Source organism: Peromyscus maniculatus, chromosome 10 (assembly GCF_049852395.1).
Source record: "Peromyscus maniculatus bairdii isolate BWxNUB_F1_BW_parent chromosome 10, HU_Pman_BW_mat_3.1, whole genome shotgun sequence".
In the NCBI taxonomy this organism is placed as follows: domain Eukaryota; kingdom Metazoa; phylum Chordata; class Mammalia; order Rodentia; family Cricetidae; genus Peromyscus; species Peromyscus maniculatus.
Window position 1 is genome coordinate 85,079,284 of NC_134861.1, and position 14,565 is coordinate 85,093,848.

Sequence of the window (14,565 nt, forward strand, 5' to 3'; positions counted from 1 at the left end):
TGTGTGTATGTGTGTGTGTGTGTGTGTGTGTGTGTGTGTGTGTGTGTGTTTGTATGGTATGTTACCATATTAAGAAGAAATGAACTTCATTACTATATTAACACCAAGTACATTGGCCACCAGATGATAACACTGCAAATTCAGGGCGGGGGGCCGGGCAGTAGGGTGGAGAATGGTCCACTCTCGGGGTGTAGTTTCCTGTGGCTTGGAGAAGAGAGGATTTGGAGTCAGGGAGCTTCAAACCTACTGTGTATACTCACACAGCACTTGTATGACCAGTATATATATATTTCTATTCTTGTTTGAGGTATTATGTTTATGTAACTCATTTAAAATTGTAATGGATAATTAAAAAATAGATTAATAATTAGTCATCTATGATAATCATATTTATAGCCATGTTAGTTAAGTCTTCTAGGTAAACATAGATATATTTCAGATAGATAGGTAATCTTCGAACACTTCATAGACCTAGAGAATATGGCATTTAAATAACTTAAAATTCTGTTGACGTGAGACACAATTGCTCCTGGCTGCACCAATTTGATCCCGAGAGAATGTTGGGCTTCTAAGACATTTCCATTTGGAAGTTTGCCTTCTTGGCACAAAATGGCCTACTGGGCAAAGAACTGCCCTTGCCTTGACGGCTGACAGTACAAATACAACGCTGTCCTTTCTGGACAAGCGGGACACAAGGAAAGTGACCACTGTACTCTGCCAAGACAGGGTAAGATGGTCTTTCAGAATTCCTGCTTCTGAAAATGGTCTGTCATATACTCTAGGCCTGTAGCCAATTTGAATGCACCAACAATGCTGAAAAATATTAGGTGACTGTCCAGGCTGCCAGCTGTCTTGGTCTACTCTTGCAAGATTCCCGAAAGTTGCTTGCATCCATCTACCATTTCTCAGTTACCTTCCTTTTTAATTAAAGAAGAAAAGGGGAAGTGCTGTGGCTATCGCTCTATATAAATAAAACACTGATGGCCAGTGACCAGACAGGAAGTGTAGGCGGGACAAGGAGAGAGGAGAATTGGGGAAACAGGAAGAAGGAGAGAGAGACACTGCAGCCACTTCCAGGACAAGCAGCATGTAAAGATGCCGGTAAGCCACCAACCATGTGGCAAGGTATAGATTTATAGAAATGGGTTAATTTAAGATATAAGAACAGTTAGCAAGAAGCCTGCCACGGCCATACAGTTTATAAGTAATATAAGTGTCTGAGTGATTATTTTATACGTGGGTTGTGGGACTGCAGGGCTTGATGGAACCTGGAGAGAAGCCCTCCAGCAACAGAGCACACTCGGGCTTGATGCAGGAAGAATTCTACAGTGTTCTAGAGGTGCTTGTAAGTACAATAAGCCTCATGGTACAGTTGTGCTCACTGGGAATGGGCATTGATCACTGCGGGTTGTTTTGCGATCCAGTCCTGGTTTTTGTCCTTTTGAACTCTGTTTCTACAATGTGGGCAAGGATAGGCTATTCAGTTCATAATATAGTTTTTATTTAAATAAATAATCCCAGCTGTAATCCCAGCTCTCACTCAGGAGTCTGAGGCAAGAAGACTGAGACAGATAGTTCGGCATGACTCTGTCTCGAGCTAACAAGCAAACAAAACCCCAAATCAAAGGCCAGCATGAGAAAGTTTTTTTTCTTAATTGTTTGTTTTCTGGGAAATTACATAGAATGAATTACATCATAAATCCCATGCCCTGACCATGGTTAAATATTCCTCACCATTTGTGTTTCTTACGATCTGAATTCTACCATTAGTCAGTGATGGATGGTGATGGCATCTTTTTTGCATTTTCAAGAATCTTTTACCAATATTTAAATATCTCTCCCCACTTAAATTTGGATTTTTTTTAAAAGGCAGAATTAGTTTAGCACCCCCGTCCCCCACACCCCAGGGTTAACTCCGATCTATTAAGGTGAATGTGCTATGAGTAATTCTAAGGCTGAGCTAGGGGTGGGGCCCAGGATTAGTTAGTGATGTCTGCCTGGGGTGGCAGTCTGGTGTCTTCATTCAAGGCACTGGCACTGGTGGAACTGTTCCCTCTCCGATGAACCCAGGAGGTTTAGAACAAGATCTCAAGGGAACACTGAGGATACATGTCAGGAGCGCTAGCTAGCTTAGAACCTATAATCCCAGAACCTGGGAGGCTGGGTGGAAGACTACATGTCTGAGGATAGCCTGGGATACTAGTAAAAACTGGTTTCAAAAAACAAAACAAAACAAACAAACAAACAAACAAAAAAACTGAAGCCCACCAACCAATCAAATAAATAAGAAGGATGAACTTTCAGAATATTCAGAAGGCCCCGAAAGAATGGTGGCAGCTGGCGGCCAGCAGCAGCTTTCCCTTGTTAACCATGGCTTGCTTTCTTTTTATTTTAATTAATTTTTTTCATTTATTTTACATACTGACCACAGTTTCCCCTCTCTCTTCTCCTCCTGTTCCCTCCCCCTACCCCCCCCTCCAAATCAGCTCCTCCTCTGTCTTCATTCAGAAAGGGGCGGGCCTCCCATGGGAGTCAACCAAGCAGGGGCACAGCAAGCCCAGGCAGAACCAAGCTCCTCTCCCTGCATCAACGTTGGGTGAGTTAACCCAGCTGGGGGATTGAGTTCCCAAAAGCCAGGGATAGGTCCCAGTGCTAGGAGCACCACAAACAGACCAAGTTACACAATTGTCACACACGTGCAGAGGGCCTAGGTAGGTCCTATGCAGGCTCCCTAACAAGTTTGTGCCAGTTTGTGTGCTCCTACGAGCTCAGGTCAGCTGTCTCTTTGTGACCTTGACTCCCCTGGCTTACACAATCCCTCTTGCCTTTCTGCAGGAGCAGGGCCCAGTGCTTGGCTGTGAACCTCCAAATCTGCTTCTATCAGTTACCGGATGGATGCTTTTTGATGACATTTAAGATAGTCACCAATCTGATTACAGAAGGCGGCTAGTTCAGGTACCCTCTCTACTGTTGCTAGGAGTCTTAGCTGGGGTCATTCTTGTGGATTCCCGAGAGTTTCCCTGGCACCAGGTTTCTCCCTAAACCCAAAAATAACCATGGTCTTCTATTTCTATTTTCATATTCTTAAGCTGGTGTAACCCAAGTCTAAATGATGACCAATTTGGTTTTGTTTTTCAGGCAAATATCTCTGTCTCCCTTGTGACATATATGTATTACACACACACACACACACACACACACACACACACACACACACACACACACAGGTTCCTCTTTAGGCAGCCAGAAAATGGAACATGTGGGTAGCAGAATCAACTGACAGACTATAAGCCCTTGAAATTCTCTTTTTCTTTCTTTTTTTTTTATTGAATATAGAGTTTCTTTGCTCTCTCAGAATATATCCTGATTGTGGCTTCCCCTCATTCTCCTCCTCCTAGTTTTTCCCCACCTCCCCTCCCATTAAATGTAATAAAATGTATTCTAAGATACATTAAATATAACAAGATAAAACAAAAACTAACACCAGAACAGAACAAAACAGACGGAACGAAAAGAGCTCAAGAAGGCGCATAAGAAATAGAGACCCCCCTCATTCACACACCTAGGAATTCCACAAAAAACACTAAACTGGAAGCCATGATATACACCCAAAGGACCCACAGGATATAAAGAGAGAAAATATATACAAACAAAATTAAAAAAAAATAAGATAACATTTTTAAAAAGTTCTAACACAACATTGTGAGATAAGAACAGCGCCCCGCCCCAAAGATTCCACTGAGTTCCTTTCTGTTGGCCGCCTGCTGTTGGGTATGCAGTCTACCCTTAAGAGTGGTTTGTTTCCCCAGTGAGACTAACTTGGAGAAAACCGAATTTTCACCCGCAAGTGATTTGATCAAAGCTACTTTTTGCAAATGAGGAAATTGAAGGTAGGAAAGGCTACAGCAGTTACCGGCGATCGATCCCCTCTTTCCACGTTCTGGAGTTCACATGCATCCAACACTTTCTCTTTGTTTATCAGCGGCCTGTTCTTTTGTCCTGGACCTACAGAGAGCAGTGGAAGGGCATCAGACCGTGAAGCTCTTGGGTGTGTGGGCTCTAAAGGTAGCTAGACCTGCGGTGTTGTCTGAGAGTCCGTGTGCACATGGTAAGAATCAGTCTTGATTCCCCACGCAGGCACTGATAATACTGTTGTGTGAGTGAAAGCCATGTTGTAGTCCTGATGACAATCAGCAGTCAGTAATGGATGCCATGCCTTTGTGTTTGCTGGCAGTGTTTGTGCCCTCTACTCCTCTCTCCAGGGTCCTGGAAGCATGCCCAACGTTGATATCTGAGTCCTGGCCACTTGTCTGGCCAAGGAGAGTACATGTTTGCGTTCTCTTTGCCTCTTCAGAACTTTGCACTTGTAAACAAGCAGTTTTATGAAATGAGATCTGTAGACTGGAATCTACCAAACATGCTGATTAATGTTTTCTTACAAGGCCTGTGTGTTGTAATCTTGAACAAATCATAGGTCGATATTATTTGTTTTAAAATTCTATATTCATTAATGAACACCAATATTTCTTCATTGTCCCAAATTTCTTCAACTTTATGAGAATCCATGGGAGAAAAAAAATCCATCAAGAAAAAAAAATATTCACTCAAAAAGTTAATGGTTAATTATATTTGCTTGAAAAGAATATCAAATATTCATTTCTCTCCAATGATGGAACTTCATCTGAAACAATGGCGATTATTAAAACTCTATCTCTTATTGTTTTCTTGAGCTACATTAAATGTGAGCTGAAGTTTTCTACAAGCAGGTAGGAAATTCCATTTATAGCCTGTGTAGCCTGTGTGTAAGGATATGATGAATAACTATGGCAACTACTAACCTGTGTGTGGAAAGGCTTGTCTTTCTCAGTGGTCATCACTGCCAAAAGAGTCGTTGAAACTTGTTAGACACTGGTGTGTGGAATGACTACAGAAAGGGAGCTGATATGTCGAGGCCACTCATCTGGGAATATCTCACTTCAGCTTTCCTTCCTTGCTTCCATTCTAGATGAGAGAATGCTACATGTAAGCCAATGTTTGAAATTGGCTAAGCGAATTTAAGTAGAGCAAAAATGTGAATGACTGCAGAAATAATAATAATAGAACTACATTATTTAGTACCTATTATCACCAGGCAATATGTTCGGAACTTTACTTTTTTTTCATTTAGTGTGTGTGTGTGTGTGTGTGTGTGTGTGTGTGTGTGTGTGTGTGTGTGTGTATAGTGTGGTGCATTCCTGTGCATATGTATTTGTGTACATATGTGCATGTGTACGTAGAGGCTGGAGGCTGACATTGGGTGTCGTCCTCAGTTGCTCCTCAACCTAATTTTCTGGGACAGGATCTCTCCCTGACTGGCTAAACTGGCTCCCAGAATCCTCCTGCCCTACCACCCCCAACAATGGGATAACAGATGCATGCCACTGTGCTGGGCTCTTTATCCCGACTGTGCCAACTTCCCGCCCCTCATCTGATCTCAGTGCTCACCCACTGAAACCTATTTCATACATAAATGGAAAGAGGTAATTTTTTTCTTTTTACTTTTTATAAAATAGAAGTTGAAATCCGCAGAGCTGCCTGTAAAACCTTTATTTTGTAATTGCTAATGATGGTTTACTTCACAGAAAGTTGCTTAGTTCCCTAGAGACCGACCATTAGTGTAAGAAGGAAGACACAGCTCCATTGAGATGTGTATGGGTATGTGATGAGTGGGTGATGAAGATGGAGGCGATGAGCAATACAACGTGTGGGAGATGCTTTCTTTGCCAAATTAAGACCCACAGATTGTTAATGTTTGGGATTTTATTCGCAAGGGATGGCATTTACTTTTGAGTGTGCTGATAGCTTTTCATGAAAGAATAGAAGAATTTAACCAAATCATTAAGTTCAAAGAATTCAGAACCTTGTGTGTCTGTGTGCTTTTATTTTATTTTACAATACCATTCAGTCCTACATATCAGCCATGGGTTCCCTTGTTCTCCCCCCTCCCACCCCTCCCCTTCTCCCCAAACTACCCCCCATTCCCACCTCCTTCAGAGCAAAGCCTCCCCTGAGGACTGCGATCAACCTGGTAGACTCAGTCCAGGCAGATCCAGTCCCCTCCTCCCAGACTGAGCCAAGTGTCCCTGCATAAGCAACAGAGCACAATCTTGTGTGTGCACTTCAGATGACATCATCCTGATTTTTTTATTTTTATTTTTTTGAGATTATAATACAATTGCATCATTTCCTCCTTCTATTCCTTCACTCCAAACCCTCCCATGTGATATCATTCACTCTCCCTCAGATTCATGTGTGGTGGTATTGTGTTCCCCAAAATATTGTGCACCCTAATAAACTTATCTGGGGTCAAAGAACAGAACAGCCACTAGATATAGAGGCTAGAAAATGGTGGCACACACATCTTTAATCCTAGCATTCCAGAGGCAGAAATCCCTCTGGATCTCTGTGAGTTCAAGGCCACTTTGGAAACAGCCAGGCTTGGTGATACACACCTTTAATCCCAAGAAGTGAGCCTTTAATCCCAGGGAGTGATGGCAGATAGCAGAAAGGTATATAAGGCATGAAGACCAGGAACTAGAAGCGTTTGGCTGGTTAAGCATTCAGACTTTTGAGCAGCAGTTCAGCTGAGATTCATTTGGATGAGGACTCAGAGGCTTCCAGTCTGAGGAAACAGATCAGCTGAGGAACTGGCACGGGTGAGGTGGCTGTGGCTTGTTCTGCTTCTCTGATCTTCCAGGATTCACCCCAATAACTGGCCTCAGGTTTGATTTTATTAATAAGACCTTCTAAGATTCTTGCTACATTCATGGCCTCTTTTTCTTTAATTGTGTGTGTGTGTGTGTGTGTGTGTGTGTGTGTGTGTATAAATATACTGCTCAGTCAGTATAATGTTACCTATATGTATATGTCTTCAAGGCTGACCATATAGTATTGGATAACTAATTAGCATGCTCTTCCTGGGGAAGACTATTTCTCCTGCTCCCAGGATTCCTTTATCTAGGGTTCTGACCTCACGAGCTTCCCCCATCTCATGTCTATTGGTGTCATTTTGTTTCATTTGATTTTTGATTGGCTTGGAGATTGTCAAGTAGGGTAGGCCAGCTAGTTTGTGAGCCTCAGGGATCCATGTGTCTGCCTTATCAGCCCTGGGATTACCAGCTTTCTCCACCATGCCAAGCTCTTTTTTAAAAGTGGGTGTTGGGGATTAAACTCAGGCTTTTGTGCTTAAAAGGCAAGAACTTTACCAACTGAGCCCTTTCCCCAGGCCCTAATTCAGAACTACATGCAATTTACTTGTAACCAATGATAGAGTTCAGCTATGTTTGAATATTAAGAAGATCATTCACAGGAAACAGTTTAAATTCAAAAGAAGATATATACTGTTAAATTGCTCTTATCATTACAGCTAATGAAAATAAATCTAGAAATTTGTGAGTGAACAATATAGAGTGTGGAATTTAAAGGGGGTTGTCAGTCTGCAGAAGTGCTTGTCACCCTAATGTCTTAGTCCTTTTGAGCCACTGTAATAAAATACCACAAGGTGGGAGGATTATAAACATCAGAAGTTTGGTTCACACAGTACCTGTGAGGCTGGAAAGTTCAAGACCAAATTGTAGTGGGTAGCCATTCCAGCTTGGATCTGGAAGTTCCAACCCCCATTGAGACTCTGGCAACTGTCACGCCTACGAGGCGGGGCCAGGGGAGGCGCCTGGGGACCTGAGAGCTGGATGGGCCAGTGCTCTCTCTGCGTGCTCTCTCTGTTCCGGGACCCTGAACATTGGAGGTGGACTGTGCAGAGCTCCGGAGAACACCACTGGACTGCGATACACCTTTCCCAGACCCTGCGACCTACCTATCACTTAATTTGTGAGTTACGCAATTAAATAAATATCCTTTTAACTACATGGAGTGGCCAAAATAATTTCACCAATATCTGGCGCCCAACGTGGGGCAAATTCCAAAGGTCTGGGTGGCTCCCGCCCTCTCCTCCCTGGCTGGTGTAAACCCGCCTGCAAAGTTCCATATAACCAGGGAACACCTACACGGTTCCACTCCCGAAAAAGGGAGCAGCTAGTCCGATCTCAGTTCCCTAGCTTAGCCCCGAGACCAGCGAAAGAGGCAGGGGAGTCCTGGCTCCGATTTCCGCCATCTCCTACTCCAGCCAAGATCGCCAGCAGGCCCTGTTTTGGAGCTGTACCAATGCCACCTGCTGGCTGAAAAGTGCTACTACACCAAATGCTAGCAGATTCAGTGTCTGGTGTGGGTTCTCATATTTGGTGCCTTATACATACCTGCTTTCTAGCCCATAAGGGATATCTTCTTGCTATGCTTGCATATGGGAGGAAGGATGAATGAGCTCCCATGGGCCTCTTTTTTAAGGACACTAATTCTGTGGATGAGGGCTCCACCCTTATGACTATTACAAGTTCTCACCTTGGGTTAGGATTTCAACACATGAAAGTCGGGGCCATAAATGCATGCAAATCACAGCAGCAAACAAGACCCTTTTCCCCAGCCAGGCAGCATACTAACTGCCAGGATCACCTGGAGGAAAACCTAAGAGACATGTGAGTTTGGATATCAATATCCTTTTGTTTGAATTCAAGTAGAAATCATTTTGGGGAGAATAGGGTGATTCAACAAAGGAAGAAGAGGCAAAGCCATTACACACTCAACATACAGATCTTACGTTGTTGTAGTGCTAGCATTACGGTCGCTCAGGTTCTTCAGGATGCAGCTTATGAAGAAGTCCAAAGCACAGCTGCAGAGTTGCCGGATCTTGCTGAGAAGTGTGAGAGTCTCAAACCCCAGGAGTCACCTCCAGAGTTCACCAGCCAGTTGGTGGATCACATGTTGCTTTATTCTCCTGTCTCAGCTAGATGGTAAACAAAAGATGTTGCTAGAAACAGGACTGCTTGAATAATTAGGCCGGACATTGCAAAGCAAGAGAATGTATGTGAATCACATGCCAGATATAATCTTTGCAGACTTCTAAACCTACATTTAACAAGTTTTTTCCCCCCCCCTGGGGCCCCAGGTTCTGAGGGCCAAGCACTCAAGAGAAAGAATCATATGACCAGTGAGCTTACTTATGTAGACTACTCTGCCTGAGTCACCAGAATGCTGGTGTATGACAGCTTCATATAAAGAACTTTGGGAAACAATTAAAATTAAAATTAATTTTAAAAATTTCTTTGAGAATATGAAAAAAAATTTTTACAGATCCGTTTCTCAGGTAGTAGAAAATAAGGGACATTATTATTGTTTCATTATAAAGCTCTGTTTGTCTTATGACCAGCAATTTCAATAAAATAGGGATTCCCTGGGGAAACTTTTTCTAGTTTTTAAATTGTGTGTGTGTGTGTGTGTGTGTGTGTGTGTGAGAGAGAGAGAGAGAGAGAGAGAGAGACAGAGACAGAGAGACAGAGACAGAGAGAGACAGAGACAGAGACAGAGAGACAGAGATCAGAGACAGGACAGAGACAGAGATCAGAGGACAACTTGTGGGAGTTCTTTCTCTCCTTCGACTGTGTGGGTCCCATGGATCACACTCAGGTTGTCAGACTTGGCAGCAAATGCCTTCAGCCATTGAGTCAATTTCTCTCCCTGAGAAATTCTTGATTAACACTAACATTGTCTTAAAGAGTTTTAGGACCAGTTATTTTCAGGCTAAACAATGTAACATATAAATGAGAAGTAACTTTTCTTCTCCCTTGCTTCATCCCTTAGGGATAATGCCTGTGCGTAGTGTTTTAGCTTCTGAATATGAAGGGTGTCATCGGTGCACATTTTGAATGAAGGTTCTTCTGGTGGTTACACTCATTTTAGAGCAACCCCTTTGGATTTCTGCTTCAAAAATGACTTTTTCTGTACTTATTCCTCAAATATGAGACACGCATGTAAGTTGAGGTTTACCAAACACCACACATTTCCTGCCACCTAAAAACATTTGAAAACATTGGAATTATTACATTTCCAGCTGGAAAGCTGACAACGAACACACTGACTCGAAGTTCAATGCTTAAAATATGTTCCCATGGAAACAAAGTTAAAAATGAGTGGGAAATAAGCAAATTAGTAGCTTTTTTTTTGGTGGAGAGTTCTCATTAAAAATATCTTGCCCTGGAAATTCTGAATTATATCTAACTATTTTTCAAAAGCCTGTCAATTGCTTGAGAAGGAAGCAACTTCATAGGAAAGCATAAGTGGTAAATTCTCTGTGGTCAACAACTAGCATGTTTGGATTTAGAGTTAAAAACCTAAAAGGGGCTGGACAGTCAAGGCCCTGGCTGCCAATTCAGACAGCCTGAGTTTGATACCAGCAGCTCATAAGATGGAAGGAGAAAATCGGCCCTCTCTAGTGGTCCTCTGACCTCGACACCTGCTCCAAGGTAAACACACACCCCTCACCACACATAATAGATAAACGAATGTAAAGAAATGAATACTTAAAAGCATTTTACTTGAAAGGTATGCCTGGGGACTGGCATGATAGCATAGTTGGTGAAATACTTGGTGCACACGTGTGAAGGCCTGAGTGCAAATCCTAGCAGTCATGTCAAGTCAGCCACAGCCATGCTTTTCCACAGTACCGGCAGTAGGGACCCAAGACAGGCAGATCCCCAGAGCTTGCTCATCAGTCAGTATGGTTGTAGGTTCATTGAAAGACCTTGTTTTAGAATTAAGATGGAGAATGATTGAGAAAGACCCAGCACTGGTCTCTGGGTCATGTGCATGCGTGTGGATATACATGTGCACACACTTACACACATGTGAATACACATGTGCAGACAGAATAAATACAGAAATAAAATTAAAATCTCTGTGTCCAGATATTACTGGATTCAAAGCTCGGCATCAAGCACCCAGGTTAGCTCTCCCATGGTGGGGAATGGGGGTCTGCGACACACCCCTATACGTCACTCTTTCCTCCTATAGACGGCTACCTTCCTCACACATACTTGCAACAGCCAAGGCATGGTGGGCAGTCACGTGTTCACTGACTGTTGTAAGACGAAAAATACAGCAAGGCTCAAGTGCTTCCTGTCCTATGAGAAAGATGATGCAGACGGCCTCGATATACCCCTGATCCCTGTGATGGTCTGTGAGATGGATGAGGGGAATCATGTGTCCCTGAAGGCAAAGTAAGTCACTTCTCTTTGTCATGGTCTTTTAAGAAGAATATTTTTTGAACATAAAAACAGGTTATAATTCCAAATCCAGAGTTATATGAAACTGACAAATATTTATGTGTCTAAAAAAAGAAAGAATATTTTTCAAATTTTAAGACAGACTCTTTTTGCACATAAAATTCTTTGAAAATGATGTTTTATTATATAAAATTAAAATGGAAATGAGCCATGATACTTTTTTTTTTTTAAGAGAATGGCAATGGCATCCATCATATTGGATCAGCAGGTCCTGGGAATGTCTGCTGTGGAAGATTAGAAAAGACTGGGCCCCGCAAAGTGCTCAGCCCCATGATTAGGAAGACTAGTAGAAAACGATACGCAAAGTGTTGAGGTGAGAAACAGATGTTAGCACTAAACAAAAGCTGGGGCTAAAACAGCCTGTAACACCAGAGGAAGGGAAATAAGAGAGCTTGTAGCTGCACACCAAGCAGGCAACCTGACTAGATAAGAGCAAGGACGAGGCTCTGGGAGGACGGCAAAGCCACTCTAGGCTGGCTTATGCTTCTTCTTCCCTACCTACCGATACCACCTTGGCTGCTGGATTCTCGCCAGTGCTACTGTGTGAATTTTTCTTTGGAAACCTAAGAATCAAGACTGCTTCAATGCTAGGGATGTGAGGGGATTCAGAAGGCGCCGTATCAATCTCTCTCTCCGCGTACAACAAAGGGTCCATCCAGATGACTAGGCCATTCACCTAGGAAAGCCATAAAAAGCAGAGAGCACTGGAGTTAGAGGTCAGTAACAGTGCACAGTCCTGGGGAGAAGCTTCAGCTTCTAGATAGCAGACAGAGCATCTGAGAGGTGTGAGATAGGGTCTGTCATTTGAGCCAAGAAACAAGCAATAATTGTAGATTGAAAAGAGGGGAGTCTTCATCAGAAAAATGGACTGTGTAATCCTGCACCAAGTGAGAGCATTATAGCATTACCAGGATCATAGTCTGGAATTCTAATTAGCATGGGGTTACATCTTATGAGAGTCAGGTGCCAAGAAGTAGATAGGGGTGAGGACTAGGAAAGGACAAGGGGAACACAAGACTGTGGTTCTCATGAAGTGTGTCTGTGTCTAGATTACTCAGGTCAAGCCCTCACCAACATGAGGAAGAAGACAGAGATCTGACTGCTGGACCTAGAATCTGGGGACTTGAAAATAGATTTTGCTCATGTTAGTCTAGGCCGGAGATAAATGAAGAGAGTAGACAACATGGAACGGAGGCACCAAAACCTCTTTAATTCTACCTCACAGGGGCAGAACTGCCCTCAGAGACTTCAGAAGCTGTGTGAAGGAATTATGTGCCCTCATAGGCTTAGTTAGGAAAGACTAAAGGATCATGTGTCAGGCAAGTTTCAACATACAAGGCATTAAGATTAAAATATGAGTATGGCTGCTCATGTATTAAGGTGCTACACATGCTGTTATTTACTACAAACTTCAGGCAACCCCAAAACATCCCCCAGAGAGATGAGGAGCACAACCAGTATACTGAAGACCCAGTCAGGGACTTGGCTCATCTGGACCCCAAGCTCCCAAACAAAGCTGTACTCCTTGCTGACGTGTCTCCTCTTGGAGACCTGTTTCCAGGATATTCAGCAGAGGCCCTTCCTTCCCAGTCTCATTAGCTCTTCTTCACCCTTGCTCCAGGGTCCACAAGACTTTAGGAGCTTTTCCAGAAGGCCCCCCCAGGAATGGGCAGATTCAATATCTATGGTCATTCCTTATTGAATAAAAAGTTACTGTGTACAAACATATGCATGTGTGTGTGTGTGGGGGGGGGTGGTCAAAGGATAACTTTATGGGGCCATTTCTCTCCTCCTCCCTTCACATGTCTTCCAGAGTCATCAAACTCTGTTTACTAAGTCGCATGGTAAGCATGTTTAACCACTGAGCCATCTTATTGAACCCTAGGTTGATTCCTATGATCCTCAACTGGCCTGATCATTGGGGGAGAAAACGGAACAGAAGACCTGACATTCTTCCTTTAGCTATCACCTTTATGACTCTAGTAAATCATTACCTATGGCGTAACTGTGACTTACATCTTGGCTTCCAGCCTTACTTGGCTACTTTGACATCTGGCAGCTCAGTTTTTCCCAGCTCACTTTAAATACTGATGAGTCTTGTCTCAAGAGTAACTGAATCTCACATGCCTCTACGTTGGGCTACATCATCAGGAACATATGTTTATAAAAGAAAGAGAATCCAGAATTTAGCAAAGAAATAAATGGCCAAGCCTGGAAGGAAGGTGCAGCATGTCCATTACTATTTTATTGATCATAGCTGCCAACAGGGGCTACATATAGCTACAGAGGCTGGGAAAATAGTCTTCCTAAGGACACAGGAAAAGGAAATGATGTACGGGGACATACTGGTTTGGTCTATAGTGTTGATTTGTGTTGGGCACATATTCACGTATGCACGAGTCTGTTCTTGAACAAGTTCCACAGTCTAGTGTGAGGAAATGTAATTCCAGGGAGTTTAGTAACAAAAATACTAAATGACCCTATTAGAGGACAATGATATTGACTTTGTTAGTCTAGAAAGAATTTCCAGCTGACCTTAAGAGGCTTCTGACCATCATCAATACTTGTAAAGTCAACTGCTGAACCAGATAAACAATTCTGCATTACATACAGTGTAGCTTAGATTGCTAAACTTCCTACCTCCCCGACTCTAGAAGAAATTGGGGATCTTTCATTTCTGATCATGTTTAACCCACCTGCCACTATCACTTCATGGGCACCCAGGAAACGAAACAGCGAACATTTGATGCTTTTAGGCAAAGTGCTACCAAATCTCAATCACCAGAATTTCCAGAAGTTTCAGATAGACAAATAAATGAATAAACAAACAAACAAACAAACAAACAAATAAATACTGTTCATGAGAAATGACATCGGCACATGTGCCTGATCTCCAAACCATACAACTTTGCGATTGTACATTTCAGGTACAGCTATGAAATTTTTAGAAAGCATCCATCCTCTATGGACCCACTGTCTTGACTGTGTCTGCTTGCTATGAAACAGCTGTTCCGTCCTGTTGTCAAGAAGACAATAAAACAGAGTGTCTGCAGACAAAGGTATTGTATACATAGCTCAGTTGTCATTTGGGGCTGTGCTGTGGAAACTGTGGATAGGAGACCAGCAGCATACCATCCACTCAGTGTGTTAGAGATGCAGAACCCGAAGCTCTTCTCCAGACCTAGTAAGTAGAGTTCATTTTAAAAAGAAAGGTATGCAGTCCTGGAACGGGAGAAGCAGGACAGACTTGAAAATAAATATTTACGCAGAACAACCCAAATTTTGGAGAAGTAAAACAATGATTATTATTTTATTACCATTACTGTCTATGAGTCATGAATCCAGGAAATAGATC

General features: G+C 42.7%; 1 protein-coding gene across 4 annotated transcripts in view; it reads left to right on the forward strand.

The window, feature by feature from the left end:
- The first annotated feature begins 1,108 nt into the window (after positions 1-1,108).
- Positions 1,109-14,565, forward strand: part of LOC102917898 (albumin-like) — a 33,517-nt gene continuing 20,060 nt past the window's right edge. The window contains exons 1-5 of one of the 4 annotated variants that reach the window (XM_076546604.1): positions 1,109-1,345; positions 2,487-2,596; positions 2,836-5,519; positions 10,939-11,144; positions 14,138-14,269. In XM_076546604.1, the coding sequence (XP_076402719.1) occupies positions 14,208-14,269 (62 nt within the window). In that variant the 5' untranslated portion in view covers positions 1,109-1,345; positions 2,487-2,596; positions 2,836-5,519; positions 10,939-11,144; positions 14,138-14,207. The remainder of the gene's footprint in view (positions 1,346-2,486; positions 2,597-2,835; positions 5,520-10,938; positions 11,145-14,137; positions 14,270-14,565) is intronic. The other 3 variants (XM_076546603.1, XM_076546605.1, XM_076546606.1) reach the window with 3 other exon arrangements.